Source organism: Temnothorax nylanderi, unplaced genomic scaffold (assembly GCF_030848795.1).
Source record: "Temnothorax nylanderi isolate EJ_2023f unplaced genomic scaffold, tnyl_v1.0 TNYL_tig0021_pilon, whole genome shotgun sequence".
Taxonomy (NCBI): Eukaryota; Metazoa; Arthropoda; class Insecta; order Hymenoptera; family Formicidae; genus Temnothorax; species Temnothorax nylanderi.
In genome coordinates this window covers 625,809-645,236 of record NW_027249083.1, presented here as the reverse complement: position 1 = coordinate 645,236, position 19,428 = coordinate 625,809, and the positions used below count along the sequence as shown (strand labels likewise).

General features: G+C 32.1%; 2 protein-coding genes, 1 long non-coding RNA gene and 2 pseudogenes across 4 annotated transcripts; all 5 read right to left on the bottom strand.

The window, feature by feature from the left end:
• Nucleotides 1–760: 760 nt before the first annotated feature.
• On the bottom strand, nt 761–2,515 carry LOC139769239 (odorant receptor Or2-like). The gene is made up of 3 exons (XM_071700110.1): nt 2,372–2,515; nt 1,362–2,067; nt 761–1,101 (listed from the first exon to the last, which is right to left on the bottom strand). Exons 1-3 carry the CDS (start codon nt 2,513–2,515, stop codon nt 761–763), a joined length of 1,191 nt encoding a protein of 396 aa, XP_071556211.1.
• Nucleotides 2,516–3,164: 649 nt separating this feature from the next.
• On the bottom strand, nt 3,165–11,738 carry LOC139769238 (uncharacterized; annotated as a pseudogene).
• Nucleotides 9,787–10,486, bottom strand: LOC139769213 (uncharacterized). Of its 2 annotated transcripts, XR_011717503.1 has the most exons (3): nt 10,451–10,486; nt 9,942–10,372; nt 9,787–9,841 (listed from the first exon to the last, which is right to left on the bottom strand). It is a non-coding gene; the product is annotated as an uncharacterized lncRNA (long non-coding RNA). The 2 variants fall into 2 exon arrangements; XR_011717502.1 differs by having other exon boundaries at nt 9,942–10,477.
• Nucleotides 11,739–12,389: 651 nt separating the features above from the next.
• LOC139769237 (uncharacterized) lies at nt 12,390–15,595 on the bottom strand (annotated as a pseudogene).
• Nucleotides 15,596–16,018: 423 nt separating this feature from the next.
• Nucleotides 16,019–18,159, bottom strand: LOC139769212 (odorant receptor Or2-like). Its single transcript, XM_071700093.1, has 3 exons — nt 18,016–18,159; nt 16,974–17,676; nt 16,019–16,633 (listed from the first exon to the last, which is right to left on the bottom strand). Exons 1-3 carry the CDS (start codon nt 18,157–18,159, stop codon nt 16,293–16,295), a joined length of 1,188 nt encoding a protein of 395 aa, XP_071556194.1. The 3' UTR covers nt 16,019–16,292.
• Nucleotides 18,160–19,428: the final 1,269 nt, after the last annotated feature.

The following is a 19,428-nucleotide window of genomic DNA, read 5'->3' as shown; positions in this document are numbered from 1 at the left end:
CTCGTTCGACTACATTACATCTCCGTTTTATCCTGACTTCAGATAGATATGTATCAATAGCTTTCAAACCGTGATGTGGTTCCCATGTCAATTTTATTGGTGACCTCCCAGCGCGCTTTCTCTATACTTTCATATATGTCTTATTTATTTGTACTTTAATTTAAATGATATATGTTATGGCTGAAGAAGACTCGGTGTAGTTGAAACGTTCCTATGTATTTTCTCTTTTGATTTATTAATAATTTTTGCTTTGCTCGTTTATTGACTTTTTTTCTTTTATTATTTGTACACATACGAGCGAATAATTCCTTTATATCGAGGTTATATATTAATCCGATGAAATTCGAACGAACAAATAAACGGCGACTCATTTTCCATTCACATTTTATCGGAAATTACATTTCATCAGATAAAGGCATACGTTACTTCATCGGATAATTCCAAATCCGTTATGCCCGTTCTAGACTGGAGGATGATCCTACTTTCGGCTCATCCTCCTTTCTATAGTGTACGTGACATAAACTATACATAAACTATAGATTTTTACCCGTCTACACTAGAGCCACAAGTAGGATCATCCTACTGTCTAGAACGGGCATTAGAAATAGATCGGATAAAGTAGTGGAACGGTTTTTTCCGATTAAAGCTGGACATTTTATTCAGTGTGTTTAAGAGACATTAGCTATATATGTAGATACAGTAATTTATACATATAAAAGAAAAACTAAACCATCTACTTTTCTTTTAAAAGAACTTCTACTTATCGTTTGATTATTACTCTTAACACTGATAAATACGAGACGGAAGCCTTCAAAATTTTCATAAAAGTCGTCAAATTTATTGCTACAAATTTTCCTGCAGTTAATTTCTGAGGATTAGTTGCTCGGAGAATTATTATCGGTAAATTTTTCATCATGCTCAGGTCAAAAGTGTACCATGGTGATTTATAAATTGCATAGGCCAATTCTTCGGATTGGGACTCCAATGTTTGTCCAGCGAAACAATAGAGAAAAATTTGCACCAGCAGTGCGACAATAAAGACGCCATGTTTTGCGGCGGTAAAAGTATCGTTCATTTCAAGCGAGAGAAGTAAAAGAAAACCTAAAAACAATACAATGAATATAATTAGTGATAAATTTAAAATAGTTACAAATATTATACTACTTCTGACACAGTGATATGTATGTATGTATGTATGTGTGGTATGTATATGTATGTATGTATGTATGTATGTATGTATGTATGTATGTATATGTATTGTATATGACATGGAATAAGTAACAAATATAAATTCCGAAACTTTTACAAAAATAAATTTGATTATTGTTTATTTAAAATACTTTTACGTTAAATATGTCTACCTTCGACACACAGGCCAAGAACGCTCATCAAAAGTTGTGTCAAGATGACCAGAGTGAATGCTCTCTCCAAATAATGCGACAAATATATAAGGTGATAATGTCTCTTTAATAAGATGTTGAGTTTAGTGCGGTAGGAAAATTTTTCGCAACCCAATTCAGTAAAGTTCATCTGGAGGATTGCAAATTGCCCGCACATGTGCATCGTGAGATCGAAGAAGAACCCGTCATTCCCGCACTGCGAAATGCCGTTAACGACGATCTGCACGAACTGTAAAGCTTCAATGGCGCAGTAAGCGAAAGAAGATGTATACTTTCCAAAGACGCAATAGGTCGATAACATCAGTTTTCTTTGGTACGTTTCATTAAAAATTTGCTTTTCAGAAGACAAATCGATATTGGCAAACACGAAAGTGGAAACGACGAATATGATCGAGACACAACCGAAATAGAAGAACATCGAGGAGCCTAGTTTACCTATGCGCGCATACTTCATCATGATGTCGCGAGAGTGAGAATTTTTCACGTAAGTCCAATCACGGATGACCGATTTCATCAAAATCAATTTTTGTCTCCAATATACACGATGCAAAAGCAGTTTTACCATACTAGTTATTGACGATAAGCACATTAGAAAAACATCCATAGCATCCTTATGACCATTACAATGTCGAATCATTTCTAATGACGTGGTGATCGAGGTACTCGTCTGATTCATGAAAATAAAATAGAGATATTGCGTCTCAATATAAATGTATTTTTATTTTATTAAAAAAAAAAAAAAAATATATATATATATATATATATAATTTACTATACATATAACGTTTAATAATTATTTAATAAATGTATAACAAAATATCTTTTTTGTAAGGCAAAATGTACATATATTATATATATAAATAGACTAAAATTTAACATAGTATTTTGTTTAATGAGATGAAAGAAACAAGTTCAAATACTTATACGCGAATATGTAAGAATACAAATTACATTAAAGAAGCATAACTTACTTCCACTATCGTCGATATAAACCATCGAATCCTCGAGAATACATTTTTCTCATCTAATACCCAGAATCCAATTATGCCAAGAAAATTTTTATAAAAATTCAAAATATGTGCAGTGTCAGTATTCCAATCCGTACTTGATGCCATTCTCGAGCACTTAAAACTTTACGCTTGCGTAAGATCTCGTCCGCCGACTGTTATACTGAATCTTCCAATCGTTATTCCTGAAAGCGGCTGTCGTTCTTCGTCTACGTTCCTCCGCAATAACCGCATCATTCAATATTCGATTTATTACAAGTACCTACAATAATACTTAAAGCACCCCCTCCGTGGAGCAACCGATCAACTAAATTCTTTTCTAATTTATTATTCATACCTTCGGTTTCGTGACTTTCTTGGAGAACGCAGATATACCTTACGTTTCCAATGTTTCCATATTTGTACAAATAAAATGGTTATACACGATGCGACATTGTCCTCAATGACATAAACGTGTTTACACATCCATAACGCTAAACAGGTTAAACAATGTATCTTAAAGCAAATTGCAGATATATTAAATTCCAAAATTAAATCCCGCGTCCTTTTCTCGATTGATATGCGACATAAACGTTGAACGATTCAGTTTAATCAAACAAATAGCATCTTTTTTATTTACTGCAAGCCAAAATATTTTTAATCTATATTTGCACATATTACATAGTATCAGTTGTCATAAGATCTCTGGAGAATTTTTCATCTCGCCATACTTATGCACATACACACAACGCATACACGCACACATGAATGCTACTGATTATGACTTTCTTATCGCTATTCGTAAAACTGAAATATACGAGGCCGATGTCTTGAAGATGTACATCATTGTCTCGCGATTAACAAAGAAAAATTTTCCGCCGGTTAAGCGAAACGGAATAATCGACCTCATCATCGCGAAATAGAGGTCCTTCATCAACGCTAAAGGAAGCATAAACCAGAGGAAGTTGTGTATAACGCATGGAATATGCCTTCGCTTTCTTTTTGCAGAAATTCACCACCATAGGTGCGTATACCAACGATTGCATTAATAAGTAGTTCAAGACAAGAACACTCTTTGTTGCTTCAACATAATTTTTCTCGTTCAGATATATATTTAAACGTAATACTAACAATAAATATTTTACAAAAAGTTAGTCGTAATCCCGTTTGCATAATATAAACAAATTTAAAAAAGGGGGCTTGCGAGCAAAGCTCGTTATTAATGCTTATTGTTAAAGGTGATATATTACAGTATAATACACAAACGTTTTAACCCTAAATGCCTTCATTAGTGAAATAAATAACAATGTTTAAATAACCTTGATCGACATTTCGCAAATTATTAAATGATAGAAGGCCTAGCTTGATGTACATTTTTAATTTTTCTGCATTATCTCGCAACATTATTAGCCAATAAACCTCGCTTACATTTCTTTAGTTATTCGCATTGTGATGTAAGCGTGATGTAAGCGTCCATAAGTCAGCCTAGAAGTGGAAGTCATGAGTCTGCCCGGAATGTCCTTATGTCATCTTAAAACTGGATTTATTAGAGATGTATATTAGAGAGAAAAGAGTGCGTGTACTTCTATGGCCTGTTTTAAGACTTTAAGCATTAATAACGGACTTTGCTCGCTAGCCCCCCTTTTATTGAATTTGTTAATAAATATTTTATTTTAAGACATGTACAAACGTGTTTAACATGTCAACTGTGTAAATACTTAAATTTTTAATAAAATATATTATAAGTCTTTTCAATTTTTATACAAATATGTCGTGTAGATTTTATATAATAAATTGCATTATATATTGCACCCAAAAAAAATATTCTATATACTGATAAATGGGGAATTCCTCTTAGCACTTCCTCTAAGCAAAAAATCTTACATGAAGAATATTTTTCTTTAAGTAATACGTATTACTTTATAAAAGAGTGGATGCGTAAGCTATAATCAAGAGTAAATTCATCTATAGCAAATTCTACTATAATAATCCGAATAGCCTCTTAAAATAAGAGGATATCCCGTGTAGAAATTTGTTAGGGATGGCCTTACATAACATAAGGCCCCGATCATTAGTTATTAGGGATGCCATAAGAAAGGTTTTCTTATTTTTGTCTAATAAGGCCCTTGTAAGGATTTGATAAGGATGTTTTAACTTTATAAATATACTTTTTTCATAAATATATTTACGAACACAAAATTTCGTAATGAGCCGGCGCTGGTTTCTGACATTCACACGACATTAAGAAATATTAAGTATATCATATATCCAATTCAAAATTTTATTACTCTTTTTAAACTGAATTTGTTTCTTAAGATGATTTTTGACAAATTATATATTTGCGCTGGTATAACATATGTAGACTATATATAACACTTATATTAAATTAAGAAGTAGATGTAGAAGTAGAAGTAGACTGCATCTTAAGAAACAAATTTAGTTAAAAAATAGTAATAAAATTTCGAAATAAATAATTTTTTTTGTCGGGTGAATATTCGTTTTTCCTCTAGCATTAAGAGGACTGCAATCTTAAGTCTAGTGTCTCATGGTTAGAGGATATTCCTCTAGATTTTAAAATATCTTCTTGAGACCGTATTTCAGAGGAAAATCCTCTAAAATCAAGCGGAAGCCACTAAACGACAGAATATTTTTTTTTTGGGTGTGCATTATATAATAAATACGAAATAAATCTTCGATATGTATTACCTATCAGTGCAAGCATAACTGTCGTTACCACAAGTTGAGATAATATGAGAAAGTGAAAGCTATCTTCCAAATTTTCATACAATTCCATTAGCTCGCTGTGCCTGTTCATCGAGCCGACGAATTTCTTTCGATAATTTGCCTCGGTGTCCGGTTCGTTCGCAAAAGTTTTGAATTTGTTTTTAAGCAATTCGAGTTGACCAGTGAGATGCATCGTGATATTGGAGAAAAAGCAGTCCGCGATACATAATAAGACGGATAATATCGTTACTTGAACGATTTGGATAGGCAAGAGTATTGCAAATTGTGAACCCGTGATCAAGTTACCCAATGGACCAGATGGATACATGGGCACCCAATTTGTTGTATTAACTGTAAATTAGAAGAAAGGAAAATGTCAAAATAATGTTACAATAGTTTAGTATACAATTAAATTACAAAATTAAGTTAACAAGTATATAACAATAAATACAATCAATCCACTAAATTGTCGTCCGTGAATAATATCTTCAGATTTATGAAAATGACGACTGATATAAAAGCGCCACAACAAAAGAATAGTGAGTATAATAACACAAGGGTAAGTATTCTAGAGTAAGTATTCTATCAGCATGTTTCTTCATAATCTTCTTAGTTTCCTTATTATCTTTAGCAGATAATCAATCATCGATAGCAGCGTTAATGTTCACGGCCAATTTTTTTTGACTGGCGGTAAGACATAAACCATTTATGATTGCGACCGTCGTAGACACAAGGTATGTTACACATTCTATATTTGAGCCGGCATCCTTACTGCCCCAGAAGAGATCCATTATAAAGAGGGGTAGTATCATAAACTAAATAACAAATAATATCTGCACAAATACTAATAAATATAAAGAAATAATGGTAGATGCAAATAACTTTTTCATGTTTTATTGCGTGTATAATTTTTTTTTAGAAGAAGAGAAAAATCCAGGTTTTTCCGCTCAAAATCGGATAATCCATCTGAAAATTAACAAACGGATATTACGGATTTTTTCAATCGGAATAAAAAACTGATCAAGTCCAAATTATTGTCTGATTAATGATATACGTCAGAAAATTCCGATTAAAAAACATTTGATTAAAAAATATTTGCCTCATTATCCGCTCTCTCAGTCGGTCACCCATCCAACTTACAATTAGTACCACGCCCGAAATTGCTTGACTTCGATGACCGAACAGCTATGTTAGCGCCCGAAAAACCGCTCTCTCAACGGTGACTCATCCAACTTACAATTAGTACCGCGCCCGACGTTGGTTGACTTCGATGATAAAACATGCTAGGAGCGATCCTCTAGCTCTGATGCTCCCTTCTTGCTCATATATACTCGTATACAACACATATCTTCATAGCGTTCAAAAATCTTGAAATTATTTATTAACTGACAAATATTAAAAACAATGTAACAACAACACAATGATATACAATGTTAATATAAGATTCGTATATCAACACAATATAAATACAACATTAAATATATTTTAGAATTAAATATGTAATAAAGTTAATGAGAATAATGAGGACGCGCTACCTGGACACAAGGTGAAGATTTTATATTTCATGAATCAAATTAAAGTTAAAAACAATTAAGAATCAAATTTAGAGGAATGTAAATTTAAAGAAACCTCTTTCCCTATGTGTGTGCATACACGTCATTACACGTACACAGGATAAGTTTATGGGACAAACATATTTCTTAATAATGAAACAAGTAGATAAACTGCAAGTTATTATATTTTATTGTGTAAATATTTATATACAATGTTGGATAAAGCATATTTAATCGGACGTTAAATGTAATATCGGATAAAAATTCAGCTCGCTGACATCATCGGATAACTTTTCATCGGATGTCACTCGATTTTATCGGTTATTATATTTCGTCGGAAATTTTTTTCATTGAATATAATATATTACACCGGATGTTAAGCTTGGTCGGATAAAAAAGCTCGTTTTTTTATAAAATCAATTTCCAAACAGGTTATATATTAATAAAAGGAACAAAGCTAATAATCGAGCAAAACAAAAATTACTAATAAATCAAAAGAGAAAATACATAGGAGCGTTTCAACTACACCGAGTCTTCTTCAGCCATAACATAATTTAAATTAAAATACAAATAAATAAGACAATACAAATACATAGAAATAATAAGATATGTAAAAGTATAGAGAAAGCGCTGAGAGGTTACTAATAAAATTGACATGGAAACCACATCACGGTTTAAAAGCTATTGATACATATCTATCTGAAGTCAGGATAAAACAGAAATGTAATGTAGTCAGATCCATAATTGATTCCTCGTTCGACTACATTACATCTCCGTTTTATCCTGACTTCAGATAGATATGTATCAATAGCTTTCAAACCGTGATGTGGTTCCCATGTCAATTTTATTGGTGACCTCCCAGCGCTTTCTCTATACTTTTATATATGTCTTATTTATTTGTACTTTAATTTAAATAATATATGTTATGGCTGAAGAAGACTCGGTGTAGTTGAAACGTTCCTATGTATTTTCTCTTTTGATTAATAATTTTTGTTTTGCTCGTTTATTGACTTTTTTCCTTTTATTATTTGTACACATACGAGCGAATAATTCCTTTATATCGAGGTTATATATTAATCCGATGAAATCCGAACAAACAAATAAACGGCAACTCATTTTCCATTCACATTTTATCGGAAATTACATCAGATAAAGGCATACGTTACTTCATAGGATAATTCCAAATCCGTTAGAAATAGATCGGATAAAGTAGTGGAACGGTTTTTTCCGATTAAAGCTGGACATTTTTCTCAGCTATATAGATAAAATAATTTATACATATAAAAAAAAACTAAACCATCTACTTTTCTTTTAAAAGAATTTTTACTTATCGTTTGATTATTACTCTTAACACTGATAAATACGAGACGGAAGCCTTCAAAATTTTCATAAAAGTCGTCAAATTTATTGTTACAAATTTTCCTGCAGTTAATTTCTGAGGATTAGCCGCTCGGAGAATTATTATCGGTAAATTTTTCATTATGCTCAGGTCAAAAGTGTACCATGTTGATTTATAAATTGCATAGGCCAATTCTTTGGATTGGGACTCCAATGTTTGTCCAGCGAAACAATAGAGAAAAATTTGCATCAGCAGTGCGACAATAAAGACGCCACGTTTTGCGGCGGTAAAAGTATCGTTCATTTCAAGCGAGAGAAGTAAAAGTAAACCTAAGAACAATACAATGAATATAATTAGTGATAAATTTAAAATAGTTAGAAATATTATACTAATTCTGACACAGTCTTTGTAATTTATTTGCAATATATGTATGATATATACATATATTGTTTAACTTTTTGTTGTAAAAATTTGGGAATTTACATTTATTAGTTATACTATATCATTCCATAAATGTACATACACACATACATACATACATTATAGATATGTATATATGATGTATGTATATGTATTGTATATGACATGGAATAAGTAACAAATAAAAATTTTGAAAAATTTACAAAAATAAATTTGGTTATTGTTTATTTAAAATACTTTTACGTTAAATATGTCTACCTTGGACACACAGGACAAGGACGCTCATCAAAAGTTGTGCCAAGATGACCAGGGTGAATGTTCTCTCTAAATAATGCGACAAATACATAAGTTGATAATGTCTCTTTAACAAGGTGGCGAGTTTAGTGCGGTAGGAAAATTCTTCGCAACCCAATTCAGTAAAGTTCATCTGAAGAATTTCAAATTGTCCGCACATGTGCATCGTGAGATCGAAGAAGAACCCATCGTTCCCGCACTGCGAAATGGTGTTAACGGCGATCTGTACGAACTGTAAAGCTCCAATGGCGCTGTTAGCGAAAGAAGATGTATACTTTCCAAAGACGCAATAGGTCGCTAACAGTTTTCTTTCGTGCGTCTCATTAAAAATCTGCTTTTCAGAAGACAAACCGATATTGGCGAACACGAAAGTGGAAACGACGATTACGATTGAGGCACAAGCGAAATAGAAGAATATCGAGGAGCCTAGTTTGCCTATGCGCGCATACTTTATCATGATGTCGCGAGAGTGAGAATCTTTCACGTAAGTCCAATCATGGATAACCGATTTTACCAAAATAAATTTTTGTCTCCAATATACGCGATGCAAAAGCAGTTTTACCATACTAGTTATTGACGATAAGCATAGTGCAAAAGCATCCATGGCATCCTCATGGCCATTACAATGTCGAATCATTTCTAGTGACATGGTGATCGATGTACTCGTCTGATTCATGAAAATGAAATAGAGATATTGCGTCTCAATATAAATGTATTTTTATTTTATTTAAAAAAAATATATATATATATAATTTACTATACATATAACTTTTAATAATTATTTAATAAATGTATAACAAAATATCTTTTTAGTAAGGCAAAATATATATACATATATATTATAATATATATATATATATATATATAGGGGAGACCGGGGCTAAACAGTCCGTTTTTTTTCGGTGCCGATTTTTAACAACAAAATAAATAATTGTAGTTAAATGTGGTATACCACTGTAAAGAGTGAACCTTTAACTACAAAATTTATATAGGAAATTTTTGTCTACGTCGCTTTGTTTAACCGGTATAGAGCAAAAACGACAACGGTGGAAAAATTGAAATCTCAAAAATGCCGGGGTATAACAGTCTGCACTGCATTTTCAATACATATACGTACATCTAATCCTAAAAAATAATAGGATACATTTTAATAATTGTTTTTTAAGAGAAAAATATAAAAATTTATATAAAATTTTTATGCGAAACATTATTAAAAAATAGTTACGAGGGTTCCTCTTTCCGCAGAAGTCACTCGCCCGACTTGTTTCACTCCTCGACGTCCGATGACTCTATTCGGTGTCTGAACGGTTGTAATTCCCGTCTCATCCATATTTCATATGCAGTGAGCCCGAAATTCCCTTGGAAATGCACCCGGACTGCTTACTGACCGATTAGCCCCAAACACAAGTTTCAGGTTTGATCGCCCACGAAATATTAGACATCAACGATAATGAAAAAACTACACTAGATTCGTGTTCAGCATGCATTACTCTTTATAATCACGTACCTCGAGATTTGGGGAGCAAATATTATTGCAGATATTACAAAGTTTCCACGCGCAGAAAATGTAACGTTCACCTTCCGAAAACACGTTTGCCCTCGTAAAAATCATAACACGGCAGGTAACCTGCCGAAACTCCGTTGGTCACATGGGTACTATAAGCAGCGTTTACAATGTTAATAGCGAGTTCGCACAATATACAGGTTCCGAGATATTTGATTAGACGTATTTACCCCGTAGACGTTTTAGCCCCGGTCTCCCCTATATATAATATACAATATATAAAAATAGACTAAAATTTAACATAGTATTTTGTTTAATGAGATGAAAGAAACAAGTTCAAATACTTCGCGGCGTTCGCTTCTAATTTTTTCGAGCTTTTTTAAGTCGAAAAAAATATTGAAAAAAATTAGAAGCAGACGTCAGTCCACTGTAGGCTATAGCTTAAACATTTTTATATACAACACAGGATTTTTGAAAATTTTTTCAAATTTTTTTGAAGCGTTTTTTCAAAATAAACAAATCGCGTCGGAACAATCTGCAAAAATTTTCAAAAATCCTGTGTTAAGGCCGGTTTTCACACGCAATGATTAGTGGCACCAACTGACTGGCATTCATTGGCGCCAGAACCGACTAGCAAACTCACAAGTATTTACACAGTGATTGGCGTATAATATGGAAAATATTTAACATTTATTAAACACACAGTAAATGACAGCAAGCATATAACCTCAAATTTTGAGGTTATATGCTTTGGCCAATAACCGCCAGTAAACGCCACATTACTAGCGCCAGTTTGTATCAAGTGTTTACACTTACATTTTTACTGGCGTTAGTCGACTGGCGTGGATTGGCGCCACTAATCATTGCGTGTGAAAACCGGCCTTTATATACAAAAATGTTCAAGCAACAGCCTACAGTAGACTGACGTTTGTTTCTAATTTTTTTCGATATTTTTTTCGAAAAGAACACGAAAAAAGCTCGAAAAAATTAGAAGCGAACGCCAGCCCACTTTGGGTCAAGGCTTAAAAATTTTGATATCTGACATAGAATTTTTGAGAATTTTTTCATATTTTTAAATTGTGGCCATCAATATGTCGGTTTAAAAAATTATAACTAAATCAATTCTATAAAAAAAAATCTAAAAAAATTCTGAGTGCATTTTAGAGTTGGAACAATAACATAAAAAATCGCCAAATCCGAGAAGTCGAGGGTTAAACCCAGGTTGATTTGGCATCGAATGCCCCATATGTACAATATATAAAAACAGAATAAAATTTAACACAGTATTACGTTTAATGAAATTTAAGAAACAAGTTCAAATACTTATACGCGAATATGTAAGAATACAAATTACATTAAAGAAGCATAACTTACTTCCACTATCGTCGATATAAACCATCGAATCCTCGAGAATACATTTTTCTCATCTAATACCCAGAGTCCAATTATGCCAAGAAAATTTTTACAAAATTTCAAAATATGTGGAGTATCAGTATTCCAATCCGTACTTGATCCCATTCTCGAGCACTTAAAACTTTACGCTTGCGTAAGATCTCGTCCGCCGACTGTTATACTGAATCTTCCAAGTGTCTCTTCAAATCGTTATTCCCTGAAAGCGACTGTCGTTCTTCGTCTATGTTCCTCCGCAATAACCGCATCATTCAATATTCGATTTATTACAAGTACCTACAATAATACTTAAAGCAACCCCTCCGTGGAGCAACCGACCAACTAAATTTTTTTCCAATTTATTATTCATACCTTCGGTTTCGTGACTTTCTTGGAGAACGCAGGTATACCTTACGTTTCCATATGTATTTGTACAAATAATATGGTTATACACGATGCGACATTGTCCTCAATGACATAGACGTGTTTACACATCCATAACGCTAAAAGTGTTAAACAATGTATCTTAATGCAAAAATTGCAGATATATTAAATTCCAAAATTAAATCCCGTCCTTTTTTCGATTGATATGCGACATAAACGTTGAACGATTCAGTTTAATCAAACAAATAGCATCTTTTTTATTTACTGCAAGCCAAAATATTTTTAATCTATATTTGCACATATTACATAGTATCAGTTGTCATAAGATCTCTGGAGAATTTTTCATCTCGCCATACTTATGCACATACACACAACGCATACACGCACACATGGATGCTACGGATTATATGACTTTCTTATCGCTATTCGTAAAACTGAAATATACGAGGCCGATGTCTTGAAGATGTACATCATTGTCTCGCGATTAACAAAGAAAATTTTTCCGCTGGTTACGCGAAACGGAATGCTCGACCTCATCATCGCGAAATGGAGGTCCTTCATCAACGCTAAAGGAAGCGTAAACCAGGAAGTTATGTATAACGCATGGAATATGCCTTCGCTTTCTTTTTGCAGAAATTCACCACCATAGGTATATACCAACGATTGCATTAATAAATAGTTCAAGACAAGAACACTCTTTGTTGCTTCAACATAATTTTTCTCGTTCAGGTATATATTTAAACGTAATCCTAACAATAAATATTTTACAAAAAGTTAGTCGTAATCCCGTTCGCATAATATAAACAAATTTAAAAAAGGGGGCTTGCGAGCAAAGCTCGTTATTAATGCTTATTGTTATATCATATATTACAGTATAATACACAAACGTTTTAACCCTAAATGCCTTCATTAGTGTGAAATAAATAACAATGTTTAAATAACCTTGATCGACACTTCGCAAATTATTAACCGAAATGATAGAAAGCCTAGCTTGATATACATCTTTAATTTTTCCGCATTATCTCGCAACATTATTAGCCAATAAACCTCGCTTACATTCCTTTAGTTATTCGCATTGTAATGTAGGAGGAGAGTGGTAATTTGAGCCATTCGAGACACTCGGTTACAAATGTGGCCTCGATAGAGCGTCCATAAGTCAGCCCAGAAGTGGAAGTCATGAGTCTGCCCGGAATGTCCTTATGTCATGTTAAAACTGGATTTAATAGAGATGTATATTAGAGAGAAAAGAGTGCGTGTACTTCTATGGCCTGTTTTAAGACTTTAAGCATTAATAACGAACTTTGTTCGCTAGGCCCCCTTTTTTGGAATTTGTTAATAAATATTTTATTTTAAGACATGTACAAACGTGTTCAACATGTCAACTGTGTAAATACTTAAATTTTTAATAAAATATATTATAAGTATTTTCAATTTTTATACAAATATGTCGTGTAGATTTTATATAATAAATTGCATTATATATTGCATTATATAATAACTACAAAATAAAATATTCAATATACATTACCTATCAGTGCAAGCATAACTGTCGTTACCACAAGTTGAGATAATATAAGAAAGTGAAAGCTATCTTTCAAATTTTCATACAATTCCATTAGCTCGCTGTGCCTGTTCATCGAGCCGACGAATTTCTTTCGATAATTTGCCTCGGTGTCCGGTTCGTTCGCAAAAGTTTTGAATTTGTTTTTAAGCAATTCGAGTTGACCAGCGAGATGCATCGTGATATTGAAGAAAGAGCAGTCCGCGATACATAATGAGACGGATAATATCGTTACTTGAACGATTTGGATATGCAAGAGTATTGCAAATTGTGAACCCGTGATCAAGTTACCCAATGGACCAGATGGATACATGGGCACCCATGTTGTATTAACTGTAAATTAGAAGAAAAGAAAATGTCAAAATAATGTTACAATAGTTTAGTATACAATTAAATTACAAAATTAAGTTAACAAGTATATAACAATAAATACAATCAAATTTTACCATCCACTAAATTGTCGCCCGTGAATAATATCTTCAGATTTATGAAAATGACGACTGATATAAAAGCGCCACAACAAAAGAATAGTGAGTTTAAGGATGTATGTGTGACATCTCAAAGTCATTACCAAAAATCTAAAAATTTTATAGATTGTTCTATTATTACGTCTAAGTATCTGTGTAAAATTTCAGCACAATTCTCTTACTGGTTTAAAAGTTATTGTAATTAAGAATGTATTGGAGGTATTTCAAATATATTCAGAAAGTGCTGTAAATTGTTTCTAAATTAAATGAAAAATACTCTGTAAAATTTTGAAGTTATTTAAGAGTTATTTAAGTTTAAAGTTGATAAAATTAACATTATCCCTTATAGAGAATCGACACTTTCCTGTAAATATAAATAAAATATAAATAAACCATTAAGATATTTCTTAAACTTTTTTTATGTGTAAAACATACATCATTGATATTGTATTTTAAGTTTCAAAATTTGTTACCACAAAAAAATTTTTTTAATTGTTTAAACAATACTAATTATTTAAATAACAAAAAATCATACTTAAACTGTTAATGGTAATCCCTTCTAACATATAAAAAAATTTTGAGTTGTTTGACATACATGCAAAGTCTTCAATCAAGAAAACATAATTATCCCTTAGCCCGCATACGTTTTTTTGGCACCTTTACGCCGCCAACCTCGTTTTCGTCCTGACGTTTTTTTTAGTGTTAAAGTGTTACAAAAAATCTGAAAAAATTCATGGAGGTAATTCAAACCTTCAATTTGAAGTATCAATCATAAAATTATAAACAATTTAATTTTTTCACATAATTTCAGTGGCGTTCTCTCTACCCGTTTTCAAAAGTTACAACTACATTTGATTTTCGCCCGGACGAAAACGACCCAGGTATACGGGCTAAGGGTTATACTATATATAGATATAGGTAAAACATCCTTAATAACGCAAGGGTAAGTATTCTAGAACTATCCGTATGTCTCTTCATAATCTTCTTAGTTTCTTTATTATCTTTAGCAGATAACCAATCATCGATAGCAGCGTTAATGTTTGTTGCCAATTTTTTTTGACTGGCGGTAAAACATAAACCTTTTATGATTGCGACCGTCGTAAACACAAGATACGCATTCTATATTTGAGCCGGCATCCTTACTGGCCCAGAAGAGATCCATTATAATGAGGGCTAGTATCATAAACTAAATAACAAATATCTGCACAAATGCTAATAAATTTAAAAAATAACAGTAGATGCAAATTATTTTTTCACGTTTTATTCCAAGTATAAATTTGTCAAACAAAAAAATAAGATGTTAAAAGAAAAAATTGTATTCCTTGAAATTATCATTGCGCATTTAGAAAAAAATTGCTCACAAAACTACTTCGTAAATTTCAAAACCTCCTTTTCCTTGACTATACACATTATACTACCATCCCATGCATAAACGTACCTGTGCAATCATGCAAAAGCCCGATCGTATCTTCGTGAACACTGTCTTCCAATGGCCACAAACCGTATGCTTTTAGGAGTATTCTTTGAGTGGAGAAAACGTAAGCGACGTCGTCGTTCCAACGTTTATCCGTCATTCTGGCGATCGGAAGAATTGGAATGACCGTCCATTCGAAACTACTTCGTTCAGTTGTTATATACGAACTAAATCTTGCCAAATTACGATATCGATTTACGATTGTTCGATTCTTATCGGACATTATAAGTTTTTAATTGCTCCATGTTAACTCATTATTTCATCGAACTTATGTTTTATTAACTTGCGCAGAGAACCTTTCTTGCCAGGAAAATAAGTATGAAAAGAGATTGGTGTACATGTCTTTACACTCCTTCCCTAACTTCCGTAGTCATTCCTAAGGAACAGCGCAAGCGGTGCTTTTGGTGAAGTTATTAACTTCATCATTCCAGGTAATAATTTCACACATATTCATTCCGTCACAGTAATTAAACTTAATAAACACTATGTGTGTATAATATTATGAGTAATTACTGTAGTACAATATTTTTCTTAATTTTTATTTGAACCATTACACATTACTTTAACGTGGTTTTTATACATCTTAAAGTTTTTTGTATTTATATAACTCCCAATAAATATAATATTAATGCAATTTTGCCATTCCGTCAAATTACATATCATTATCCGTTATCATTTACAGAAAAAACTTATCAATTAATTACTATTGTTTAACAGACATTAGCTATATAGATAACGTAATTTATATAAAAGAAAAACTAAACCTGCATTTACTTTTCTTTTAAAAAAATTTCTACTCACGTTTTAATCATTACCCTTAACACTGATAAATACGAGGCGGAAGCCTTCAAAATTTCCTTAAAAGTCATCAAATTTATTGCTACAAACTTTCCTGCAGTTAGTTGCTGAAAATTAGCCACTCGAAGAATTATTAGTGGTAAATTTTTCATCGTGCTCAGGTCAAAAGTGTACCATGGAGATTTATAAATTGCATAGGCCAATCCTTCCGATTGGAACTCCAATGTCTGCCCAGCCAAGCAATAAAGAAAAAGTTGCACCAGCAGTGCGACAATATAGATGCTATGTTTTGCGGCGGCAAAAGTATCGTTCATTTCAAGCGAGAGAAGTAAAAGAAAACCTGACAACAATACAATATTGAATATAATTAGTGATAAATTTAAAATAGTTAGAAATATTAAACTAATTTTGACCCAGTCTTTGTAATTTATTTGCAATACATGTAAGATATATACATACATTGTTTAACTTTTTGTTGTAAAAATTTGGGAATTTACATTTATTAGTTATTCTATATCATACATAAATGTACATACATACATACATAGATATGTATATATGATGCATGTATATGTACTGTGTATTACACGGAATAAGTAACAAATATAAATTTCGAGAAATTTACAAAAATAAATTTGGTTATTGTTTATTTAAAATACTTTTACGTTAAATATGTCTACCTTCGACACACAAGACAAGGACGCTCATCAAAAGTTGTGTCAAGATGACCAGAGTGAATGCTCTCTCTAAATAATGCGACAAATATATAAGGTGATAATGTCTCTTCAATAAAATGTTGAGTTTAGTGCGGTAGGAAAATTCTTCGCAACCCAATTCAGTAAAGTTCATCTGGAGAATTGCAAATTGCCCGCAAATGTGCATCGTGAGATCGAAGAAGAACCCGTCATTCCCGCACTGCGAAATGACGTTAACGACGATCTGTACGAACTGTAAAGCTCCAATAGCGCTGTTAGCGAAAGAAGATGTATACTTTCCAAAGACGCAATAGGTCGCTAACATCAGTTTTCTTTGGTACGTTTCATTAAAAATTTGCTTTTTAGAAGACAAATCGATATTGGCGAACACGAAAGTGGAAACGACGAATGTGATCGAGGTACAACCGATATATAAGAATATCGAGCCTAGTTTACCTATGCGCGCATACTTTATCATGATGTCGCGAGAGTGAGAATTTTTCACGTAAGTCCAATCATGGATGACCGATTCCATCAAAATAAATTTTTGTCTCCAATATACGCGATGCAAAAGCAGTTTTACCATACTAGTTATTGACGATAAGCATAGTAGAAAAGCATCCATGGCATCCTCATGACCATTACAATGTCGAATCATTTCTAATGACATGGTGATCAAGGTACTCATCTGATTCACGAAAATGAAATAAAGATATTGCGTCTCAATATCTTTTTATTTTATTGCAAACATATATATAATTTACTATACATGTAACGTTTAATAATTATTTAATAAATGTAACAACATATCTTTTTAGTAAAGCAAAATATATGTATATATATATGTATACATATATATATATATATATATATATATATATATATATATGGAATGCCCCATATGTACAATATATAAAAACAGAATAAAATTTAACACAGTATTACGTTTAATGAAATTTAAGAAACAAGTTCAAATATTTATACGCGAATATGTAAGAATACAAATTACTAAAGAAGCATAACTTACTTCCACTATCGTCGATATAAACCATCGAATCCTCGAGAATACATTTTTCTCATCTAATACCCAGAGTCCAATTATGCCAAGCAAATTTTTATAAAATTTCAAAATATGTGGAGTATCAGTACTCCAATCCATACTTGATCCCATTCTCGAGCACTTAAAACTTTACGTTTGCGTAAGATCTCGTCCGCCGACTGTTATACTGAATCTTCCAATTGTCTCTTCAAATCGTTATTTCCTGAAAGCGGCTGTCGTTCTTCGTCTACGTTCCTCCGAAATAACCGCATCATTCAATATTCGATTTATTACAAGTACCTACAATACTTAAAGCAACCCCTCTGTAGGCAACCGACCAGCTGGATTTCTTTCTGATTTATTATTCATGCCTTCAGTTCTTACCGTTTCCTTTAAGAACGCAGGTATACCCTACGTTTCCATATGTATTTGTACAAATAATATGGTTATACACGATGCGACATTCTCTTCGATAATACTTACTTCGCCTTGGAAATGATAGATTTACGGTCGTTTAGGGTGTATTTGTTGATAAATAAAAGATCTACAGCTGCAACAATGAAACGTTTTCTTAAATTGTTGCTCTAGCATTCTCTGAAAAGAAACGATTTATACATTTATTTTCCAGGTAGGGGAAGATATTTAATAAGATATATAAAAAAGAAGAATGTTATGTATGGAGATAAAACGTAATAGAAGAGACTGTAGAGAAAATGTGATATTTGAATATAACATTTTTACGCAATAAACTAAACTTTCTAAACAATAATAACAAAATATTTTTTATAGTACATTATTAATAATAATTCATTAGGAAGCGTTTTTTATGTCTTAGAATTTTTTCGGTAATATCTTCTGAAAAAGTGGGAAACTATAATATAATCTATATAAGAGAAAGCTGCAACAAAGGGGAAACATTAGATATAATAAATGGTCGTAAAAATAAAAAAACCATTGTGAAGAAAAATCGGCAATATAAGACTAACTGAAATAAACAATGTATATATAATTTTAAAACTTACATTTGATAAATTATATGTCTTTAATATAAAGAAAAACATAATAATGTAAAGTCGAGGCCAGAATTCATGACGAACATTTTATGGTGCATTAATCGTTCCTTATAATTAACTCTTTCAATGCTACATACTTTTGATGAATGGATCGTGTGTGCGCGAAATATCATAACTGTAGCACGAGTTAGCGCTAAGCTTTTGTTTATTTTAAAATTTTATTAAAACTGAATTCATAAAAATATATGCCTACACTGAGAAAAAAATACTGTTGCTTCAATTAAATGTGGAATCCCGGGGTGCCAGAAACATAAATAGTTGATTCAATTGTATAAATAGTTGATTCAACTATAGTGTAGTCGTTTTAATAATTCAAATATTGAATCAA